The 25703-nt window shown below is 41.3% G+C and overlaps 1 protein-coding gene across 2 annotated transcripts in view; it reads right to left on the reverse strand.

Annotated features, from left to right (window-relative positions):
* Positions 1–25703, reverse strand: part of pde8b (phosphodiesterase 8B) — a 68575-nt gene that overhangs the window by 24996 nt on the left and 17876 nt on the right. The window contains exons 1-10 of one of the 2 annotated variants that reach the window (XM_033647740.2): positions 23270–23581; positions 23116–23172; positions 12560–12750; positions 6715–6774; positions 3541–3598; positions 3154–3242; positions 2949–3027; positions 405–545; positions 231–319; positions 83–137 (exon numbers count right to left, since the gene is read on the reverse strand). In XM_033647740.2, the coding sequence (XP_033503631.1) occupies positions 83–137; positions 231–319; positions 405–545; positions 2949–3027; positions 3154–3242; positions 3541–3598; positions 6715–6774; positions 12560–12750; positions 23116–23172; positions 23270–23296 (846 nt within the window). In that variant the 5' untranslated portion in view covers positions 23297–23581. Of the gene's footprint in view, positions 1–82; positions 138–230; positions 320–404; positions 546–2948; positions 3028–3153; positions 3243–3540; positions 3599–6714; positions 6775–12559; positions 12751–23115; positions 23173–23269; positions 23582–25703 lie in introns of those variants that run through there. The other variant, XM_033647738.2, reaches the window with a different exon arrangement.

The raw sequence follows: 25703 nt of genomic DNA on the forward strand, positions 1-25703 counted from the left end.
AGCATTTCCTCATTACTAAAAATAAAGGGAAAGGAAATGGATCAGTTATCTGTGTAACACATTAGATTATCATTTGACTCACCTGATTATTGTTGTCAATATGAGGTCTCTTGATGGCTACAAAATGTCGAATCTTCCTGTTGGAAGCAAAATGAGTGTGTCAGTAATTTCTAATAACTTCTCAGAAATGAGAAACAATCAGAACTTTGGGCTGATTAATCTTAGCTTACCCTCCTTGGCCGATGACTGGTGTGATCTTTACGTGTTGTTGTATACTGTCACCTGACTTCTTTCTGGCATAGTAAATGCCCTGCCATTCCTTCAGAGACAATGGAGCAGTCAGGTAAAGATACAGCATTGTCTCATTTCACTGGTGGGTAGATGAATGGATGTTTCTGACTCACCTTTCCTTTTTTGATACAAGTGTTGATGGTGTCCAGGAGGTCAGCTCTGTTCTTGTCACTCTTTGGAAGTTCGGTCAGTTCCTTCCCGATTAGCTCCCCCTTGTGGTAGCCCATCATCCGCTCAAACGCTGGGTTTACGTACTGAGACAAAACCAGGAATTCTTAAAGTTAAGTAACATTCTATGTGTTTCTTCTTGGTGACAAATTCCATGAAATTGACCAAACCAACAATGAATGTATCCGACTAACCACAGAGCTCCATTGTTAAATATATTTAAAGCTGCGGTAGGCACTTTTAGTTTGGCATCATTAGGCATAATACACACAATACTCTTTAAGCATATTGTAATTCAAGTGGACTGAGAGAAAACTAGATTTCTGCATCTACGCTTGACTCTGTTTTCAGGCAATCTAGCTCATAATTGGACAATTTGGCCAATCATAGGTCATTTTACAGCATTCCCACTGGCTGTGCTACGAATTCAGATAGCGTGCACATCCCTGCAGTGAAAGTCTGATTCAATCATGGAGAATCCTGCAGAGAAAGTTACTACTCCAGTACTGGCAACAACTGCCTACACTGCAAAGCAACCCAAAAAAGGAAGACTGTTAACCTGAGCTAAAGGCTCATGGCTGTGTCTTCAAGTTACTCTTTATGTAGCTAACATTAGTTAGAGCCTCGAATCACGGTGCGTCCTCTGCCTCACTCCCTGCTGTTACAGACCAGCTGGGACATACCCCCATTCCAGCCAATCCAGCCAGCATAAACCCCAGCTCCAGGGCAGTGGAGCCCCGACTTCCTGTTGAATCAGCAAACTTTTTGTTGCTGCTGTTACACAGGATAGAGCCAGTGGTCACCAGCCCACTGTGACACCTGGCCAACTGCAAGCTTGTCTCCAAAGCTGCTGCCACTATTCTAAAGCAGTCCGGAGCAGTGAGGAGTGAGGCGGAGGGACTGTGGGGTGGCTCACTAGCTAATTCTCATTTGTGGTCTGTTGAACAGAGGGAGTACTCTACAATGCAAAAAGATTAAAGACAGAGGGCTCTAGTTTCCCGGCGCAGCGCAGGGTGGTGCAGGGTGGTGCAGGGTGGCGAACCCCGCGCAGAGCTAGTTTCGAGCAGCGCAACCTGAGGTGCGCTCAGTTTGGTAGTTTGGCAGACCGAGGTGCGCTGAGATGGGTGTGGCGGCGCAGCAGGGGGAGGTGTCGACAGATCCAGCTTGGCGCAGTGACAGTTTCGTGCCAAAAGGCTTCGCCGAAGGTGCGCTAAAAGCTCGCCAGCTGAAACCAGGTCTACTGTCAGCGCAGGCGGAGCGCAGCCGGTGTAAGCCGAAGTTTGGCTGACCGGTGGACAGTGCGCACACGTCACCAAAACCTCACAGGCAGGTTTCCAGAATATCAGGCACATTAACAATGCAATAAATAGCCACAAAACCACTATTCAATGCAACTATCTGCAATCATCACATGAATGTATCTCTGTATCGACTGTCCCGTCACATCTGATGTCAGATCAAAGGGGATTGGCACCGTTTGGCACGTTTGGCACGCTTGGCACGCGTAATGGAAACCCAACCTGATTTGATTAACACAGCTGCAAACTAATGAGTTCACATCCCTCTCAGCCAACCACAAACAGCCACAGCATCAGATAGGGAGTATATATTCAGCATCTGTCATCTTAGAGAAGTCAAAAGAAAAGAAACAGAGTGAGACTGCGAGAGAGAAAGAGAGAGCGCGCGCACGAGAGAATCACAACATTGACTTACAATTGTGGTGACCTCCTCCCAGGCTACCTTTGCATCATCAGCCCGTGGAGGTCTGCTCGCAGTTCCGTATATTTGGACACTGCGAGCTTGGACCTCCCGGACCAAAACATCAGTTTTCTCCTGGGAGAAGTTTGGCCGTCTGACGCTGCTGCCATGGCGAATTGAGTAAACTCTCATTACCCCTTTGCGCGGCGCATTTAAGGGCGAGGAGAGGGGCTCATTTGATTGGTGTGATGTGTGTAAAACCCACTCCACGCCTTCTCTCCTCCCTCTTTCCGACTTGCGCAGGTAGGAGGGATGGAGGTAGGAAAGAGGAGTAGCTGCGCCAGGCGCACGGTGTGCCAAACTTGCAAAATCCGCCTGGCCACACCCAATTGGCGAAGCGCAGGTGTGCTGTGCCTCCGCCGCGCCCGGTCTGCGAACCTAGAGCCCAGATTGTATGGGAAACACTGGGTTACTGTATGAAGCGCATGCATAATGCTCATGGTTGTCTGGTGGGAGGGGCTTAGGACAGAGAGCGGCGAGGTGCAGGAGGAGGGTGTATTTTCAAATTCTGATGATTTTCCTTTCACTAAAACTGAAAGATTTCCTCCCCCAGGAGCACCACAGACGGGCTGGGGAAGTCAGAAAGTACTGAGACATGGATACATTGTTGGTTTTAGTCTTTTCAAGGGAATTTTTACAGTAATAGAAATGTAGAACAAAAGCAAAGAGTTGAGATCTTGCTCCTTCTAAATCTGTATATATGCCTGCACATGTGTGTGTATCATCCCCACCTGTATTATGTGGTCCTCACTGGTGATCTCCACAGCCTCTTGACAGTGCTCCAAAGCAGTGAAGACAGAGTTACAAGCCCTGTGGATGATTACAGCAACACCATCTCAGGATGAGCATCCTCAGTACCAACACCAGGTTGTATGTGTCTGTGCATGTATTTATATTTATTACTGCATGGATTGAGGAGTTTTCCCTCTGCTGTACCTGAGTTTGAACTGGCAGCGCACCTCTCCATGTTCAATCTGTATCAGTTCATTAAAACAGGCTGACACACTGCTGTTCTCCACAAACCTCTGGAGCCCGAACAAGGTTAAGTGGTGTTTGAAGGAGGTAGAGAGAAAGAGGGGAGTGGAAAATTGAATGAGTAAGGATTTACTCAGTAGCAACTTGTTTTGTAACCTCCTACGTCATTTCCACACCATCAAATAGCACTGACAATAAGTGCTTCTTTCAAATCTGGCAACATGCTGCTCTTTTAGTGTCTGAAGTCTCTTAGATGCTCAATAAAAAGCATCTATCAGAGACAGGGATAACACATTCAATCTGCTATAACCACACAGTCACAAGCGAGGCAAGTTATTTCAGACGTACTCTGCTGAATCCTGCACAGAGGAGAGGAAGAACAGATGGCTCCTCCTGGTCAGCCGGCCTATAGGCAGAAAAGAATCATTACCATCTGCAACCACAATCATTCATCAGACACATACTTGTAGTGGTCCACACTTATATATAAATGTAGATTAAAGGCCATGAACTTCTGCCAAAGTTATTTCAAATGGCAGATTTCTGTTTTCTTTTTTCCTCTCTGCTCTTCCCTTTTAGTTCTATAGTTCAGTCAGAAAAAAAACGATGTCATATACATCCATGCAACAATCAGAATTCAGCAACATCTGTATCAAACTCTTATGAGAAGTTAGTGGGTTATTTACAGTGTTGAGATGAAAATTCTGGAGTAAGTGTTGAGTTTCATTCATGGTTAACACTGATCAGTGGAGCGTCTGACATGGCTCCTGCTGAACTGATGGACATTACACTGAATTTGTAAAGACAGCAGGTAAACATGGAGGAGGTTTTGAGTTTGTATTAAAGGGGACCTATTATGCTAACATTCAGGTACATACTTGTATTTTGGATATCCTCTGGAATATGTTTATATACAGTAATGGTCAAAAAACACTTCATTTTCCTCATACTGTTTGTGCTGGAACACCTGTATTCACCCTCTGTCTGAAACACTCCTTTTTAGTGCCTTTCTCCTTAAACCCCTCTTCCGAAAAAAAACCAAAAAAACCAACCCAAAACAGTCTGCTCTGATAGTACAGCGTTTCCAGGTCTTCCGTATCTCGTCATCTCTGCCACCACTGCAGCTGGAGAATGACTGTAACAGAGTAGCCTATAGCGGCACCAATAAGAGCTTCTAAACATGACCAGACATGTTCCAGCAGGAATATGATCTAATGTCAGTAGGAAGTTTAAAGCATTGGCAAATAAGTTTATATTGTTCCCTGATGTTAGCATGTAGCTACATGTAGCTGTGTACTTGCAGCTGGGGAATGACCGTAACAGGGTACAGCAACACTTTTTCCCCTTAAAATTCACAGGTAAAAGCCTCTAAACAAAACCAGACATGCTCCAGCAGGAATATAATCCAATATTGAGAAGAAACGAACAACATCAGCAACAAGATTAAATGTTTCCATGATGTTAGCATGTAGCTAACATCATGGAAATATGTAATCGTGTTGCTGATGTAGCAGTATACTTGCAACTGGAGAGTGACTGTTACAGAGTTAAGCTGCATGTTCCACCCTGAAAAACACAAGTAAAAGCTTCTATACCCAGACCGGACATGTTCCAGCAGGAATACGATGCGATATCGGGAAGAAATTAACAACATCAGCAAAGAGTTTCATGTTGCCCTGATGTTAGCATAAAGCTACATGTAGCAGTGTACTTACAGCCACGGAATAACCGTGTAATGGCACTTTCTCCTGTTTTAAATTACCAATGCAGCGTACTTGGAGCCAGGCGAATGACCGTAAAGGAGTAAAGCAGCACTTTGTCCCACTTAAAGTCACCACTAACAGCTTCCAAAAACAACTGGACATGTTCCTGCGGGAATATGATCTAAAATCAGGGAGAAAATAACAACATCTGCAACCAAGTTCACATATTCCCTGGCATTAGCATTTAGCTACATGTAGCAGTGTAGGCTACGTAATGCACACACTCGCAGTTGTGTGCTTGGAGCCAGAGCATGTGAGTGGAGCGGAGCGGGTGAAAATTTCCGCTCCTCGCTCGCAGACCTGTCACTTTGCGGCGCTCGTCCGCTCTGCTTGGTTCTGCGCATTCTTCGCTCAGCTCCATCATAAATTTTATCCCGCTCCACTCGCTCACCATTCCGCTCAAAAAAACTGCGTCGTACTACCCTAACCTGTAATCTTCTATTCACAAAAATTTTTTTTCCGACAGTCCATTGGTCCGACATCCCATTGTTCCGACCATATTAAACCCATTGTTCCGAAGTCCTGTTGTTCTGAAATCATCATGATGCCCTGTGGTTAAGGTCTGGTTAGGTTTAGGCATAAAAACCACTTGGTTAGGGTCAGGAAAAGATCATGGTGTGGGTTAAAATGAAAAAGAAAGTAGCAAACACATAAGCCGTGAGCCTGCTTCGCCTCAAGCCTTTCCCAGCTGACCCAGAGCCGGTCAAGGTAGAAATACGCCCGCCGGGAGCCGTTCAGCACCGCGGAGAGCTCCCCACACAACCCCGACCCCAGAGTTAATAACAGGAGGTTATGGTGTTTCACTCTCTCCTCTCTATGACACTTGTATCTCGACCAGTAGCCTACTTTTGTTGCGTTGCTGATCCTCTATGGTACACAAATACAGTAATAATCACATATCGGAACAACGGGACGTTGGACTAATGAGAGGTCGGAACAATACTACGGCACCAATAAAACATGAGCTTGGTAGATTCTCCGGGGAAGCCCTCTCCCCGCAGTTAGGGACCGTTCTACACGGTACCGCTGGCAGGGTGGAAATAAGTCAAAGTGTGGAGGAGACGGACCAGGTTAAACGGCCGACCTTCGAAGCCCTCTCGCCTCTCCCCGCAGTTAGGGCAAGTTCTCCAAGGTACCACTGCTTCTCTTCTCAGTTTCTTTTCTGAAGTACACAGTAAACTCCATAGTTTTGAAAGAAAATAGTGTGGGTGTGCACAGGTGCAAAGATGCATTCTGAGTGGGGCATGAGCGACCGGAGCGAAATTGGAGTGAGAGATAAGGCTCCGCTCCACCTTTTAAAAAAATAGTCGCTCCTCGCTCAACACAAAATCCTTCCGCTCCCCGCTCTGCTCACATGCTCTGCTTGGAGCAGATGACCATATAAAAGAAAAAAACCCATCAGAAGTTAATGTAAGCTTTTAGCAAAGGTAGAAAATAACATTGGAAACAGTATTCACACATTATCTTGCTCCTAGGGATTACTTTTGTATGTTTACCTCATTATTTTTTAAACTTTGGCCATATTTAATATGAACATCCAACACTGTACCATGATATGGGCTATATAACAGGAAGTAATGAAAAGCATAATAGGTCCCCTTTAACTCATTGAGGTAATGCTAGTTTGTGGTTTTAAACTGTTGATAATGTTACAGATAAATATTTAAGATTTAAAGCCAAGTTTTCAGGAAGTTATGGCATAATCCCACAAAACAACACAGAGGATATCAAAATCTACAAAAGACGCAATCAGACTTACTTCTGTGGCACAACAGCCAGAATAACTGCATTTTCAGAGGGCTTTGTGGCACGGATCAATCTGAAAATAAAACAAATGCAGATTAAAAGTCAGCAGGAGTGTCAATGGGAGTTCATTTCATCCACACTTTGAGCTCATGAGAAGTGGCTTGGACTCAGGTACAGGATAAACATGTGGGCAGATTGGGGGTGATGTCATTGCCACAAAAGAAGGAACAGAACATTGCTGTGCTTTACACAGAAACACCAAACACAACATGTGCTTCAGAGGTTCAGCCACAAAGCCACACTGCTGGCAAGACGTACGGGAAAGTGGGCCGGGAGGTGGGGGGAGGAGAGAAGACAGTGATGGAGGACGAGAGGAGGAACTGAGGGAACAGATAATGGCAGAGGTCCTCATGGGGGATAAGGATGGAAGGGGGGGCGAAGGAAAAAAAAAAAATAGTGACGAGGAAAAGGAGTGAAGGAGCAATGGACAAACAGGGAGCAGCTCCCAAACTGTGGTATTAGGAGACAGGAGAGACAAATGGATCTGTTCCTTTACTTGTGGAAATAATGAAGCACTTACAATAAATCACTCTGCAAAATATATAGTAGTGGCTTTTAGTCCATCCAAGAACTTTGGGTGGACTCGCACTGTATCTAACAATAATTACAGCCCAAAAGTCTGCAGAAATCATGACAGAAATAAAGACACAAGAAGTCTCAGCTAAATATAATGAGGAATATGCACCAAGACCTGAAAAGCAAGGATGTTTAAACATAAATAGAAGGTCTTTACAGACCTTGTAACAACTGTCTAGAGGGTATTCAACCAGCATTAACACAACCATGGGACACTGAGATCCACGGGAATCCCCATTTAAATGCTGTAAACACAAGTCCTTTGTTCACAGATGTCAACAAGTAGAAGGATTTCCAGCTTTCAGTAGTTATTTGCAACAGTCAGAAAATGACTATAATTCAAATATCACCTACATGTTTGGAATTTAATTCAGGGACTCAGTGAGAAGAAAGTAATGGTTTGACATGTAGCAATTTTTGAAATATATAGGACTATAATGCCTCCTAAATAAATCTTCCTGTGCACACAAGAAAGTAACAAGGGACAAACTTAACACAGACCAGTATTGCCAGTATGAACTCAACTAACACCTGGCATGAACGAAGGAATGAGGTTATTCTACAGTCAAAGAGGTTTCTGAAAAGTGGCCAGGGGCTTTTACTGTGAAAAAAAAAATCAACAAGAAAGAACGAAAAAAAACTTTGTCAGGCTACTGAATGTGTACTACTCTTGGCTCCCCTGGGCCACCATCCAGCTTTCATGTCAACAAACAAACTCACAACTTGTAGTCCAAGCTCACTCAAGTGCTTCTCTGCTTCAACAGCCACTTATCATCCAGTGTCCATTTCTTTTTCTTCTTCTTAAAGAAGAACACTGAATAGAGCAACAGTTACTCAACTACAGTTACTCAGAGTGCAGCTTCAGGTTGCAGATGCGTGTAGTGCCTTCAGTGAACACCAGATAGAGCCAACAAGCCCTTCACTGCAGTGTCCCTGAGCTATTTACAGTACAACTGCTTTAAACACTGACCTCTGGACATTCTTTTATATCACTGCTTTTAGATAGAAACCTCATGATTTAAGCGTTGATTATTTTTGATTGTCCTGTAGGATAACACGGTCTTTGTGAGAAGAAGTTATCTGGCCCTTTAGTTAGATGAGGCCCTCTCAAACTTTTTGTTTAACGTCAAACACGAGTGCTGGTCTGAAAACAGCAACAGAAAAGAAGCCAGATTATTGTGCCAGTTCAAGTTTTTCAAGGGATCATGGTGCAATCCGATGCCTAAAGGAATAGGTCCACACTGAGGAATTATGTATTCTTGCAGAGAGATGAAAAGATAGATATAATCCAAATGTCTGTACATTAAAAGATAACTTCGGTATTTTTCAACCTGGGCCCTATTTCCCCATGTGTATGTGTGCGTATGATTCATAGGTACAACTCGTTCTAAAATTGTTTCAGTATTGAGGGAGGCGGATGCAGCCGGGAGCCGCGAAACGAGCTAAAACGGTAACGGGGGCAAATGTGTCCCGTATAAGTTTGCGCATTAAAAGTGCTTTTTTTCGCCACTGACCAGTTCAGATCGCCAGTGCTATCTCTGGATATAGCATACTAAACGTTTCCCTTACCCTTTACTTGCTCTGGGCTGTGACGTCATCTTGCGAGAGCTTTGCTTGTTGCCGGAAGAAAACAGAGGAGCCATGCAGAGCACCGCTCTGAGTGGCGCTGGTTGTCCCGGAGTACAGCTGAGAGTTTTACTGCATCGATTGAAAACAATGGGTCATGTTTGTGCTTATCCGAATTGCAAGAACAGGATGTCGTGCATCACCCCGTACAGCTTTCAAAGCCTGCCTTTGTCGGACGGCGAGATGCTGAAGTTGTGGCTAGTTGTGCTACAAATGAATGCTAACAGTCCTGTCCACTGCGCCTTGCAGACCATCGGGTCTGCAGTGCTCACTTCTCCCAAGATGACTACTGCCAGCCGAAGAAGAGAAGACATCCAATCCCGAAACACCTCTTCCTCAAGAAAACGGCTGTCCTACGAGTAGAGAGAGCTACAGACACAGTGGAGCAAAGCTCTCGCGAGATGACGTCACACACAGCCCAGAGGTAAGGGAAATGTTTACTATGCTATTTACAGAGATAACACTGGCAATCTGAACCGGTCAGTGGCGAAAAAAAGCATTTTTAATGCACAAACTTATACGGGACGCATTTGCCCCCGTTACCATTTTAGCTTGTTTCGCGGCTCCTGCCTGCATCCGCCAGTTTTAGACCAAGTTGTACCTATGAATCATACGCGCACATACACATGGGGAAATAGGGCCCAGGTTGAAAAATACCTAAGTTATCCTTTAAATAGAGTGCCATATGGATGTTTTTTGTAGGCCAACCCAGTAGTTACTATCATCCTGGTTCCCTTGCAACACATTCTCAAGGATTCAACACAAACTCAAGCTATGATGCTCTATGTACCCCTCCAGCATTGGGTTTGGACACTCAGAGATGGCGTGTCAATTTCTGCTCGTTACATGCATTGTGTCTTTTCAAATTAAACTTCCCATTTCACAGAAAATGTACAGCTTCTGCTCCTCAAAAGCATGCAGTCTCCTTTTAAAATAAACTTAGAATGTAGGTAAAAACCTCTGTTTCTAGGTTTACTTCCTTAGGTTTAGACAACGAAAGGCATATACAGTCTCAAAAAGATGCAGAAAAACTGGACCATGCATTTGTTACCTCAACGCTGCATTACTGCAATTCCCTATTATCATGTAGCTCTAATAAGTCTTTAAAAACTCTAATTCAGAATGCAGCAGCACGTGTACTGACAGGAACTAAGAAACGAGATCATATTTCTCCTGTTTTAGCTTCTCTGCAATGGATCCCTGTAAAATCCAGAATTGAATTTAAAATCCTACTGTTAACTTATAAAGCTCTAAATGGTCAAGCTCCGTCATATCTTAGAGAGCTCATAGTGCCATATTATCCCACCAGAACTCTGCACGCTGAGAATGCAGGGTTACTCGTGGTCCCTAAAGTCTCCAAAAGTAGAAGAGGAGCCAGAGCCTTCAGCTATCAGGCTCCTCTACTGTGGAATCATCTTCTTGTTACGGTCCGGGAGGCAGACACCGTCTCCACATTTAAGACTAGACTTAAGACTTTCTTCTTTGATAAAGCTTATAGTTAGGGCTGGCTCAGGCTTGCCCTGTACCAGCCCCTAGTTAGGCTGACTTAGGCCTAGTCTGCCAGTGGACCTCCTATAATACACTGAGCCCCTTCTCTCTCTCTAAGATTCTGAAAATTGGTTCTTCATTTGCTAACATTCATGTCCTATTACTGCATGTCACTAACTTCTTCTCCAGAGCCTTTGTGCTCCACTCCGCAGCTACACATGGATTGTGGGTCGTGGTTACACTGCTGTCATGGTCCTGCCTGATGCTGACTGCTACTGCTATTATTATTATCATACTTCTACTATTATTGTACACATATAATCATTATTGTCACATACATACACTGTCATATATTAATATTTACTTATAACATAAATGCTACCAAATTACTACTATTATTATTATTATTATTATTATTATTATTACTACTACTAATTCAATGTTATTGTAGCTATTGTCATTAGTGTCTGCCCTGCATCTCTCTCTGTCTCTCCCTCTATTCATGTATCAATTTCTCATATGGATTACTGTGAATTTATTATGTTGATCTGTTCTGTACACACGACATCTGTTGCACATCTGGAAATGGGATCCCTCCTCAGTTGCTTTTCCTAAGGTTTGTAACATTTTTTTTCCCTGTTAAAGGGTTTTGGGGAGTTTTTTCTTATCAACTGTCATGGTCGGGGCTTTATAAATAAAATTGAATTGAATTGAATTGAATTGAATTGAATTGAATTGAATTGAACTGAATTGAAAAGCGGCAAGGTTTTGAGGAAAACATTATGATTTGGCTTAAAATGAATATGTTTGTTAATAATGTAATCTGTAATGGCACTTGTCATATGTCACTAGCATAACATGCTACACATACTAGCACACTACGTTGCTATCAAAGTAACTACTGACTTTTGGTTTCACACAGGAAACAGACAGTGGTCTCCTGGTTAAAAGTCCAGAGTTTGTTTGACCCACCTGCCCGATGCAGAATTTTTCAATCTTTGTGTCGGTATCTGATGCCGAGGGCAACCGACCAAGCGTCAATATTTGATGATTTGGGAGAACAACAAAAAGCCCATAGGATTTTTCTGTTGGATTTTGGATTATTGCAGAAAATAATTTCTGTAGAAAACAAAAGTTTACAATACTCACATGTTTTTGTTCAGCAAGATTATCTTGCTGAACAAATAAATACTTCTTGCTTGTGTTAACCTCAGACCTTATTTCAGGCATCTAACCAAAAACCCATTCAAGAAACCCACTGACTTCAGGACAAAGGAACCAGAAGTGTTGAAATGCTAACTAATTTTTGCATTTTAGGACTCATTACTGCCACACTGTGTATGAAGCTGCAGCCAGCAGCTGATTAGTCTAGCTTACCACGGAGGCTGGAAACAGGGGGAAATAGCTAGCCTGGCTCTGTCCAAACGTAAGAAAATCCACAGACCAACACTGCTGACTAACACACGACAAAATAAAAATATAATGGAGGCTTATTCCCACTAGAGAAAAAGTGGAAAGAGAAAAAACGTTTTCATACTTCATGCTGTAAAGGCTTGAAATGAGCTCCCAGAGGATGTGGTGCGGGCTCCTTCAGTTAACTCTTTTAAACACAGGCTGGATAGATTCTGGTCAACAAAGGCTGTTCTGTATGATTATAGAGCTGATTTGTGATTATGAACTAATGTGATTTAAGTGTATTTTGGTACTGTATTGTATGATTTTGTTTTGTGCGTGGAGTCTGGTGGAGTGGATTTATGTCCTGTACCAGACATTTTTCATTAAATTTCATTAAATTTATGTGTCTATTATGGCTTATGTGTGACTATTTCCTGGTCAGAGCCAGGCTGGCAGTTTCTCCTCATTTTCTGTCTTTGTGCTAAGCTAAGCTAAGCTAAGCTAGCTGTATGTATCTTCATGTATACTGCACAGACATGAGTGTAGTATCAGTATTGTCACGTAACCCTCAGAGAGAAAGTCAACAAATATATTTCCAAAAAAAGTCAAACTATTCCTTTAAGCAACATTTTTAGAAAGAGACATGCAAATGTCAGTCCATCAAAGATTAAATAAACAACCACACTGTCACCAGAGACACAGGCAAGGCTTACCGGCATACAGCTTCAGGCTCAAAGTACCGCGAGTGGCGTCCGTCAATGACTATGATCTCATGGTGCTTGTCCAGGAAACACTCGACGGCAGACTCGGGTGTGCGTGCGATGTTACACCTGAACCCAGCGCGGTCACAGGCCCACCAGAAGGCATCGCTTTGGCTGTCCTCCTTGGCGAACACCAGTAGGACCTGAGGAGACAAGGAAGGAATGGACGCCTGGGTGAGATAGTGCTGCTACTACAGTGATAATTATAGGATATCTATGTTAGTAGGTCCTCACTACATTTACTACTCAGACAGGACATTCTCCAAAGCAGCAGACAACAGAGAAACAGCTGTAAAATATACTTCTGACACCGAGGTTACAGTACGACCAGGGTTACTGACATTTATGGGCCTGAATAATACAATAACTGATGTACCTGCCAAACCTCTTCAAGACCTAGAAAACACACAATTGTGAACAGATTGCCAAAACCCTCTGATGTGACAGCAGCTCAGACATATTTAACCTCATAATACCCACCTCCCTTTTGAAGGATAACTATTTTCGGCCATTAGGGACACCATTTTTTTTTTTTTTAATTATACTAAATTATACTAATTATACTTGGATAGATTAATAAAAACCCAAAGCTATTTTTTTTTATTTTGTGTAACTTATGATGAGTATTAAGAGCTGATACAGTAAGATTTAAGGTTTAAATATATGGCTATGAATACAAATAACACTGAAGTTGATACTGATGTGGAGAGCATGTCACAAACCCACTTACTGACAACTACAAATAATGTTCAAGAAAAATAAAAACAGAAAAATAAGTGCTGTGAAGTATCACACTGGCTAAGTCGTCAGTTTTGTTGTCACACAGCAAGAAAGTTCTGGATATGAATCTTAGCATTTTGTCTTCTTTTCTTGAGCCAGGTTTTTTTTTTTTTTTTGAAACGCATATGCAGCCACAGCAATAATGTTTATAGCATAAAAACATTTTTTTGTCGACTCTCGCCATCATCTACTGGACGCTCATATCAAACACTGCAAATAGATGACTCCCCCGTCACAAGATGAATAAATATATTCAAAGAAAAAAAAACACTCAGTGACATAACAATCAAGCACAGTTTGCATCCTCTCTCTGTGAATACGTGGACTGCCTCCCACAGTCACATGACAGGCACAGCTCAGGCCATTTGAAGACAATGACCTGCCCATAAATGTGAGCATGTTCATCCATCTGCTTTTTGTCCTCCTGTGATAGGCTGACAACCTGTGCAGAATGCCTCTATGCCTTTTGCTCATTGCATGCTGGGATAGACTCCAACACGCATCACGACCCTCAATAGGAGGTATTTAAAAAAAGAACAGACTAAAACACCTGGGTTAAACAGACCACATAATGTAAACATCTCCTCCCAGTGAGTTATTCCCGCAGCACAAACTGAGCAGCACATAACCACAACTGAAAGCTGTGTTTCACATCAACACAACAGCGGTGGAATGAAACTACTGTAAGAATATCTGCTCAGGTATCCTACTGCACAATTTGAGTCAGTTATACTTGAGAATTTCAATTTTATGATACTTTATACTTCTACTCCACCACATCTCAGAGGCTAACGCTGTACCTTTTACTGCACTACATTTACTTTTAAAGCTCAAGTTACTTTGCAGATTCAGATTATTAATACAAAATATAAAATGAACTAATTATGATATTATTATTATATGTTAAGCTACCCAGCAGTATTTAAGGTTATTTAAATGAGCTCCATCTTTACCAGCTGCAACATGAAAGTGTTGAACACATGAATGCCTCAATAATATAATATATATTTTAACTGGGCCATTCTGCTTAATGAGTACTTTTACTTTTAAATAGATTTTGAATGCTAGTTGTAAAGGAGTTTTTTTACACAGCAGTATTAGTGCTTTTACTTCAGTAATAGATCAGAATACTGGCCCCACCACTGCAACAGTCATGAAGCCTGCAGAGTGCGGATTTATGTTTTTGATCCCACACTGTGTTTTGACCACAAACACACCAGCCACCTTTGGTACAGTGGTGAGGAAACACAACACTGTAAGAGATAAATACAGTATAGAGACACACGTATAGTGTAATGCACACACACACACACACACACACACACACACACACACACACACACGCACACACAGGCAGCTGGGCTGCAGCCAGAACCAACAGTACTCAGCTCTGCCTCGCAGCAGCATCACCTCCTGACTCCCTCTAAGGACAACAAAGGATAGAGTGACACAGTAAGTGCATGGAGGTGCAGCACAGAGAGAGAGAGAGAGAGAGAGAGAGAGAGCAAAGAAAATGAGTGAGTGGGTGAAAAAAGCAGACTCCTCACACTTCCTGTATGGTTTAAAAACACAGGAAGGGGGTATTTCAAAGTGTGACATCTCTCTATGCGGTGCTCAATACCTGGAGACAGGACGGACAGAAAATAAAATGTTGAGCTGAGAACAGCAGTAGAAGAAGAAGATGTAAAAGAAGAGGAGGACAGAGGGAGAAAATGAGCTAGTATTGGTGAGTGCTTGTGAAAGTCCACAGTCTTTGATCCTGTTCTGGCTTGTGTAACCATGGCACTGCTTTGTGTAACCATGGTGCTAACATGTGAAATTCCACACACACAGCACCCAGTCCTGGGACGACGCCGGCTGCACAGATCTCTGACCTGCCACCCAAATATGTCACCAGCGATGAGCATGGTGGGAGGCGCTGTTGGTCTTAAAGGTACACTTCATCCACCAAGTGACCATTTTTATATAAATTACTTACCCTGAGTTTCACTTAATATATGAAGCAAACTATTTTTCTAACATGCCTCCGGTGAGCAAAAAATCCCCAAATTTTGAAAATTCTTGATGAATTGAAGTCGTAGGGGTTCACATTAAACAACAGCAAAACTACATCAAAACATCCGTTCACACAACTCCTGCAGTATAATCCAGGTCTCATTTATCCAGTCATAAGCTTAGTACTTTCCAAACAGACAGACATTTCCAACAAGGAACTGAACAGAAAGTAAAACATAATCTGTACTCTCCTCAAAGCCAGACTAACAAAAACAGTAATTTTTCCTCGCTGAACATGGGAGCTGCTGGTCTTCCACTGCCTCAATCAGTTTATTTGTTTGTGTTATTGTGTAATTTTGTTTTTGTAAGGGGATTAGTTCAGATTCACCAAAGTCACACAATAACACAAACTAACTAACTGATTGAGGCAGTGGTAGACCAGAGGTGCCTATGCTCAGCAACCTAAAATTACTGTTTTTGTCAGTGGAGTCTGGCTTTGAAGAGAGCACTGATAAGGTTCACTTTCAGTTTGGTTCCCATCAGAAAGAGCTGTCTGTTCAAGAAGTACTTCCTTCATAGCACATGCATATGCATATATAACATATTCTCTATGGTTAGACAAATAAGACTTAGATTATACTGCACGAATTATGTCAGAATTTGTAAACAAATGTTTTAATATAGTTTTGCTGTTGTTAAACATGGACCTCTATGTCTTCAATTCATTGTTTTTTTGGATTCTTCATTCACTGAAGAGGCATTAGAGAAAAAGAATGTTTTCTTCACAAATTAAATATAACAGGGGGTTAGTGATATATATTCAAATGGTCATTTGGGGGGTGACGTATTCCTTTAATACCTCAACTGATGTGCACACTGTCAAACATATTCAGATACATGGCTGCACTCCATCACACCACCATCATGTCTGTCTCAGACACACACTTCCCACTGAATATAACTCACTGTTAATGGGATGCAAATGAATGTCGGTTTACACAATTACCTGGTAAAGGCATCTTTAAAGTAAATACATAATTTTCATTTCAACGTACACTGCAATTCAAAGGTTAATACTCTCCTGCCATAAAAGTTTTATTGGGTCCAGGCAGATGGCTGAGAGAATTATCTCTGTTCAAATGGTCTTTCATGCCTTTAGTTTATAGAAAGTCCTCTTTAAAAATACTGTAGATGTTATTTTGTTTAAAGGGTTTGTTTTGTACATGGAGAACAAAATACTGTACAATAGTTCAAATAACTGACAACTTAAAAGACAGAAAGAGACAAAGATCCTTCGGAGCAGCAGTTCAATAATAGAACAAATGAGTAGTTGTTGGTAAAAGGAACTGGAAGCTGAGCATCAAAATGTGTGCAGATTTAAATTTAAGTTAAGAGCACAAAAATGTCTATAACACCCTGCAATTAACAGGCAATGTGTGCTTTAGCACAGCTCTTCTTAAAGCTTCTTTAAACTGGAAATACTTGAGTAAAGGTGTTTGGGATCCAGTCATAGACAGTATTCTCCCCTGTACTGTGGAGACATCAACTAAATGGAAGATTGAATAATCTAATTCTTCCTCTCTTGGGTCGGAAACAATTTCAAATGTTCTGTTAAAGTAGTCATTATTGAAAGGAAGAAAAAAATATCAGTAACAGTTGATTCCAATGTTTTGAGCAGCAGTATACAGGCATTTGGCTACACAAACAACACAGTCACTTATTGGCTTCATGGTTTGTATGAAAACACTGTACAGTACGTTGGCACAGAGACTGATCCCTGACTGCTGCTGTGAGCTGACTCACATTTTCAGAGTTCAGAGGTTAATCTGCCATGTTTGCACACCCAGGCCAGATGCCATACAACACTGGGAGATTCCCAAACACAGAGGGGTGTCATTGGGCTAACTAGCTTTGTGCACTTTATCTGTGTGGGAGTGTAACAGAGTCTGAGACTATCAGTGAGTACATCAGGGAGGCTGTTGAGATCCTGTGTCAGGATTTAGGTTTGTATGCTGTTATGCAACACATACCTTCAGGGTACTTTAGATTAAATATATATGAATTACAAACTATGAGCTCATTGACCTTGATTTGATTGGTGCTTTCCTTCCCGGGCTGTGTTTATGTGCGTATGGTGCCTGCTGTTTGTATGCAGTTTATCTGCAAGTGATCAACACTGTGCAAATAGAACTTGTTGAGCTGATGTACCAGTCAGACTTTCTGGTGTGAGTAATATTGTCAGTTTTTTATTTGTTTAAATAGGAAAGGACTCTGAATGAGCCCTCCAGATTTCCTTCCTCTCCTGCACTGTTTTTTCTAATGTACATACAGTATATTGTATTTTTTATATGATTGTGCAAATAAACTAGTGAGTGGGCCTTGAGTTAAGATTATTTTGTCAAGGTTAAGAATGAACATTCAGACTAAAATATTTGATAAAAGCCCATGTGGGTTTTGCAATACATGTACTGCATCATACTGTACAGGCTATGAAGCACAATTTAAGCTGTTAACCCTTCAACACCCACCCCACAGTTGGATTGTTAGACCTTTGCAATTGTATTGGACATAAAGTGTTCAATGATTTATTGGATTTTGCTCTATGTATGTATGTATGACACAATGTTCTTTTAGAAAATTACCTCAGTAACAGATTTTCTTTATTACTGATTGAGCAACTGATTATTTTCTCAATTTGTTTTGTTCAATCAACAGTCTTATAGTCTTGTAGTCGAATCTACAGATACTCAGTTTTGTACCTTAGAAGACAAATACCCCTTTCACACTGAGGGTTCTACCAGGGTTAAACCAGTGTTGATTTTTAGTTTGAAAGGGTGAACTTGCGTTAAGTGTCTGCTTTGCAACCCAGGTTGAGAGTACAACTGTGTTGTTGTTGGACGCTGGTCTGAGGTGGGCCAATGCTACGTTATGATTGGCCAGTCGGCATCCGAATGCCGGACTTAGCGAAGGGTCAAGCTGCTAAAGATAATAATACTAAAAAAAAAAAAAATAATAGTTGTAATAATAATAATAATGCACACAAGACAGTTTTTAATTAGGCTTGTATCATCTAAACAGAATGAGATATACAGCTGAGTATTGTCAGCATAGGAATGGAAATCAGTGTCATGCTCTCTAATGATGTTTCCCAAAGCCTAAATGTACAGATTAAAAAGAGTGGGTCCCAGCATGGACCCCTGGGGGACACCGCAACTGACCTCAATTTTAAAAGACACCATCTCACCCAGGGACACCAATATCTCTTCCAGTCAGATAGGACTTGAACCAGGTTAGAACTGTGTCTGAAATATTCAGATGGGTATGGAGCCGCTTTAGAAGGATGCTATGAGCAGTGGTGTTGAAAGCAGCACTTAAGTCAAGAAGGACAAGAACTGAAATTTTTCTTTCATCAAGTTTCATTAGTTCAGATTCACCAAAGTCACACAATAACACAAACTAACTGATTGAGGCAGTGGTAGACCAGAGGTGCCTGTGCTCAGCAACCTAAAATTACTGTTTTTGTCAGTGGAGTCTGGCTTTGAAGAGAGCACTGATAAGATTCACTTTCAGTTTGGTTCCCATCAGAAAAAGCTGTCTGTTCAAGAAGTACTTCCTTCATAGCACATGCATATGCATATATAACATATTCTCTATGGTTAGACAAATAAGACTTAGATTATACTGCACGAATTATGTCAGAATTTGTAAACAAATGTTTTAATATAGTTTTGCTTTGCAAACAGCTTGGTTTGAATTGACAAAAGACTCCAGTCCAACCCTGGTCATTGGTGTGAAAACGACATAAGAAAATCAGAAACTTGAGCCAGTGACTTAAATATGTTTTCATCAATTCATTTTCTGTTGCTTTGTTAACTGATTAACTGTAGTAGCTTCAGCTCTGACTACATGTTGATATCCATGTAAATTTTCTACATAGTGTTATCCTGCAGGAAAAACGGTGGGTACTAAAAGGTTAACGTTGCAGAATGACAAAACTTTTGGATTTATCCACGAGATCAACACTGCAGGCACTGCATATGTGAAATATAACAACATACAACATGTGTGTTATTGTACCTTCACTTATCTGTGTAATGAGCGAAACACATGAATCATTAGATAAGCTGAAGGAGGAGGTATCTGGGGAGCTTGAAACTCTCCAGGGCTGTGAGGCAGCACCAGTAAATGTCAAGGAAAACTCACTATATATAACTCTCTCCTGCAGAGCATTTTATCTCTCTCTTTACATCTCTCTGTTCTAGTGGAAGGAGTGAAGCAGGAGAGGGGTGGGTTAGGTCATGGATCCAGCAGAGGGCTGGAGGTACAACTTTAGGAGCACACTTTAAGGATTTTATGGGGCATGAGACAAGGTCTGAGAAGGCTTTTTAATAAAACCCCTGGTTCCTCCACCTGCCTGCATGCTACAACAGATTCCTGGAGCGAAGGGATAGAGCAGGATACTGTAGCTCAGCATGAACATGAGTGGCATGCCAGGCCTCTCACATCACTGCACTGGAGTAGGAACTGAGCTAAACTCAGAAACCCTTGGAGATCGGTCAAACCGGCACAGCTCAAACACGAGCAAATTAAATCAAAGCACCTCATAAAAGTAGCTGATTCCTGAGGTAGGAACTGGCAGAACAGAGGAATGCTTTGTGGTACCTGCATCTCAACCAGCTGGTGACCTCCAAGAACTCTTAGTTTCTTTGTTACATAAGGATAAATCTGACAAGCACATGGCCTAATCCCTAACCAGAGGATGAGCACAGACAATCCCTAACCCAGCCCTGCCTAACCTTGCAATATTCTAGAGTTCTTGAGGGGGGACATGACATTCCAGTAGGACTGATACCACAGAGTATGGACAGGGTGTCTGCAGGCAACAAATCGGATATCCCCTCAAAGCCATGCAGCAAATAGGTCATACACTGTAATATGGTTGAACACTGTAGATTCCAGTGTTGGAGAGATCCAAATCCATCCATAGTTTTTACTGAGAGGCTATGTCTTAAATCAACACAAACTACAGGAGAAATTCTCCAGGAGGAAATGTATTAGAAAGACTTGGAGGAAAGCCTCTTGAAGCTTCATTTAGCTCCACATAAACTTTCAAATACATCACAAGAAGAAGGGCTGGATTTTGTCAAGCCGGTCGCCACAATAAATGTTGACATCGTGGGTTCCTGGAAACCACAGATATGTGGCATTTTTACATTATTATGTAACAGGGTGGCTGTGGCTTGGGAGGTAGAGCAGGTTGCCAATTAAGTGGAGGGTCAGCAGTTCGATCCCAAGCTCCTCTAGTTAACATGTCAAAGTATCCTTGGGTAAGATACTAGACCCAAAATTCCTCCCAATGTGTGAGTGCGTTTATTGGTTAATAACTGAGTAGCAGGTAGCATCTTGTACAGTAGCCTTGACCACAAGTACAATTCTCTGTATTACGTATTTGTTTCATGTTTTTTTTTATTTTTCTTCACTGTGCCCTTGTCCTGTGAGACTTTGTGAGAAGTTTATATCTTGAATAAACTTTAAAATAAACAGTTTAATAGAGTTTTCCTAATTATATATGGGCCTATATATTAAAAAAAAGAAGTTTTCTTACACCCCTTGTGGTACTTTGATGACCTCTAGGGGGGGTCATGACCCCCAGGTTGGCAACCAGTGATGTAGTGGATACAGTATGTTGAAACTTTTCATTTCAACAATGCTGTGGTTAATGTGTGGTTATGTTAAGGGCTCAAAAACCACTTAGTTATGGTTAGGTAAAAATCATGTTTTGGCTTAAAATACCTGGCTATGGTGCCACAGTCACAACTGGATATGCCACGATTTGTCACTGAAAAAAACACCTGGTTTTGTTTTTGTCAAACACTGGTCTGTGGCAGTCTGCAGCTTAGCAACCTTCTGATTTTGTCCCCCCATCACCTACATTAGAATCACATTATGAAGGGATCCAAGCAAGCAAGTAAAACCTCCTGCAGTGTTTATATGGGCACCTGACTTTTGTTTTAAGACAGAAAATTTATGAACCTATCCTTTAAGATTGTATTATTAGCTTATGTAAACATTCTTCTGCAAAACAAGATAGAAGGTGAAAGATGGCAGGTGGAAAGACGACAAGAACACTATTGCTGCAGGTAGTTGTACTAAAATTCTTTCCACTGTGAAAACACGTCCTCTGGTCTTCTGGTCTTAAACACCTACTATGAACAGCATGACAGCGTGAAGCTCCAGGAAATACACCCCACTAAAGGTGAGCCCTCCTTGGCTGCGGATGTAGCCCTGGCTGAACAGCCAAAACTAGATTTTACTTATGGGCAGCTGCAGGCTACAGAGAAGAACTGAAAGCTTGTGGCTGGATATATTGTGGATGAAATTTTAGTCCATGAGTGACTCTCCGTCTTTGAGGCAGAGCCTCAAAAAAACATAACAGTCACAAGCAAGTGAAGACCCCCAGGTGGAAAAAAAAAAACAAATCAACATTCGCACACTGTCTAGTCTTGGCTAAACTTTCCTGCAATTACCCTGAAATTTAAACAGAGGCACACATGTGAATTTTGGGGGGATTTGCAATTGCCAGTTTTATGGGGTGTAACAGAAAAGTAATATAAGTAGTAGTAAAGTGTAATGTAGTATTAGCTGGTAGTAAGTGTAACGAATTACTGTTGGCAGGGAGAAATAAGTAAATTAATATTCTTTCTTTTGCAAAGAGTAACTATGAGTAATATATTACATTTTTAGAGTCACAAGCCCAACACTGTTTCTAACATACTTCAAGTCCCGTTACCACTAGGAAGTTGATGTAACTGGTTTTCCCAGGAGAAGGATCATATTAGCAGAAAATCTCCATGAAAATAGTGCAAGAATACAAACAGTCTTATTGTCGAATACTCCCTAGTTTAAATGCCAAAGTGTATGTAAACAAAAACTTTACAAACAACTGCTTGCTCCTACATTTGCTCCTACACTGGAGAGTGGGACAGCTGCATTTGTACATTTTTCCTATTCATATAGCTGTGTATTAAGTGTTAGATTTTTATTTGACTGATGAGAACAAAGCATATAGTAACATAAGAATATTTTGTTGAAAAATTACATAATTTGGCAAAAACTAGGAAAATCACTAAAATCATAATTATCATCCATGTAGAGCGAAAACAATTCATCAATTGATTGCCTGACAGAAAAACAATCAGCAACTGTTTTGATAATAAATTAATTGTTTCCACTATTTTTGCTTGAAAGCTAACAAATAAACTCAGACTCCAGCTTCTCAAATGAGATTATTTGCTGCTTGTCTTTGTCATAAATCAATGCAAAATTAATATTTGTTTTGTTGTTGTTGTTGTTGTTGTTTTTTTTTACTTTTGGTGGATCAAAACAAAGATATCTGAAGGTGTTCCCTTTGGCTCTGTAAAGTTTTGATGGGCATTTATTTTTTGGGGGGTATTTCATAGACTGTAATGATTAATGGATTAATCATAAAAATAATCTGCAGATTAACTGATAATGAAAATAACCATTAGTTGCAGCTGTACATTCACGAAAAGGTGTTGAAGAAACTCCACCTGGTCATATGCAGTTATCAAACGTTATCTAACTGACTGCACAGATAACAAAAAATATGACACAAACTCTTAATTTCTAATCAGCCTCTTGCATTTCAACATCGAGTCCCTCAAACACTACAAAAGTAACATGAGTCCAAACATTAAGAATCTGTTTCTTACCTGAATGGGCTCTTGAGTCAGTCTCATAGGTCCGACACATTCTTCTGTAGCTGAAACCTGCAGGCAACAGATGAGACAACATGTGAGTCACTGTCACAAACCAAACACAGTAATCAAATAAAGCAAAAACAGAAAAGCTGTGAACACTTCTTACCATTTTACCATTCATGTCCAGGAGCATTTTGGCATATTTCTCTTTTTCTTGCACAACCTGTCTATCCCACCTTTAGTCTTCTCTCTTATGTTCCTCTTTCACTTTTTAGGGATCCATACAGCAATAAGATGGGTATTTCCTTGCCAAACAGCGACAGCCTCCAAAAACAACAAATATCTGGATTCTTTACTACAAGTTTTGTGATCGCCTCTACTGTGCTGTAGACATGGTTATTTACATGCAGTATTAGCCGCCCAGAATGGAGTTGTCCACTGCAAACCTCTTTAGAAAGTATTAGCAGCCAGCCGCAGATTGAACTCACAGGTTTACTTGCATAATCCTACTGCAGGAGCATCACACACTGAGCTGTATATATGTGTGTGTTCGCAGCCTGTCTGGGCGGCTTCAGCAGGCCTCTTAACCCCATGCGTCATTCTAGTGTGAATAAGCAACTCAGCTACATGTGCATGCTTTGAGTATATGCGTCCACATGCTTACACCACACTTCAGACACACAATGAATCATTGGTGTACCATACCAGACTGTATCATGGTGGAAGCCACTTTAGCTTTGTGTGTCATGCCCAGAAATTATCCATCAGGTATATTTTTGAGCAGAGTCTGTGCTGGTGACTCATTTTTTTTAAATTCAAAAGTCTTAGTTAGAATAGGTGCCTTTTGTCGCCAACATGTTCATAAACATACACTCATAACCCACAGGGGGATGTGAGAGACTAAAGGAATACTTCACCTCACAAGTGACCATTTGTTTATCAGTTACTCACACTGTGTTATGCTGAATTCCTGGAGAAAACTTTGTTTTTCTCATATGCATCTTTTTGAATGGGGGCCAAATTAGTTATGTGAAAATACCGAGAGGCCAGCTGCTTTTCACAACATATGGGTTATTATAAAAAAAAAAAAAAATCACATACAAATGAGACAAATGCAGCTGTTTCATCTTTCACTGAAAAAATAGTAAACTTTCCACCGATCCTGAAAGCGGCGGCCCTCACTGTTGACTCACATTTTTCTATATGGCAATGTCTGCTACCAAGCAGGAAATGTCTGCTGCAAGGTAACTATTCTTTAACTTGTTTACCATCTGTTTATGAAAATGGAATGGAAATAATACAAAATAAAATTGCTTGATTACCCAATATTGTGTGGCAGGCCACATGTAGCATATTTTGACAGGCAAGCTGCGGGCTGTTTCTAATTGGTCTATGGGCCACTTTTGGCCCGACTTTCAACAAGCCTACTCTACGGAGAGCAAAGAATCCAAAAACTGAGAAAACTCTTGAAGAATTGAAGTCAAGGGGACCACATTTAACAACAGCAAAACCATATCAAAACATCTGTTTAGAAACTCTCACATAACTCATGCTGTATAATCCAAGTCTCATTTATCCAGTCATATGCTCAGTACTTCCCAAACAGACGGCTCTTTCCCATAAGGAAACCTGAAAGTGAAACTTATCTATGCTCTCTTCAAAGCCAGACTCCATTGACAAAAACCTTTTTCATTTTTGCTCACTAAACATGGAAGCTGCTGGTCTACTGCTGCCTCGACTTGTCGACATTTGTGTTATTGCATGAATTTGTTGAATCCAAACTAACCTGTAAAACACCAAAGTCACACGGTAACAACAAGGAACTAACTGACAAGGCAGACCAGCAAACCCCATGTTCAGCAAGATCCTCTCAGTTCCTTGTGGGAAAGGACTGTCTGTTTGGGAAGTGCTGGACACTGCACAGATTGTGTGAGAGTTTGTAAACTGATGTTTTGATATAGTTTTGCTGTTGTTACATGTGGATCCCTATAACTTAAATTCATCAAGAATTTTCTTTGCTTTTGGAGTCTTCGTTCACCACAGGCATGTGAGAAAAACTGTTTTCTTGATGAATTTAAGGTAACACGGGGTGAGTAACTCATATAAACATTTTGGGAGTATTCCTTTAAGGTCTCCTTCCAGCTGAAGACAAATATCTGTGAGGCATCAACAAAAGATAGAGGCGAGATAAAGACAGAGGGAGGAGGGGGGATTTCAGTTAATTCTACAAGAGGCACATGCTATGCACACTCTACTCAGTCACTCAGAAGCCGCTGTGTGACTAAAGCAGTGATGTATAGACACAAGCTGGTGACTCAAGCACACATCGTAATTAGGCTTAGAGGTGGACACACTTCAACCCACATCTAGTCTCAACCAGCCACCAACCAACCGCTAACGTCATCAAGAGCTTTCAGGTGCGACTCTTCAAGGAAAAGCCTAATTCTGAGTAACAAGCATCTTTGTTGTTTCAATAGAGCAATATGATAATAAAATATGCGGCGCATTTCTGAGCATCGGTGCAAACATGGTGATATGCAAAACATAAAGTACAATACACTCACTGTGACAGACTAGACTGGTAACTGGCATGTAACCTG

Source organism: Epinephelus lanceolatus, chromosome 19 (assembly GCF_041903045.1).
Source record: "Epinephelus lanceolatus isolate andai-2023 chromosome 19, ASM4190304v1, whole genome shotgun sequence".
NCBI classification, from domain to species: domain Eukaryota; kingdom Metazoa; phylum Chordata; class Actinopteri; order Perciformes; family Serranidae; genus Epinephelus; species Epinephelus lanceolatus.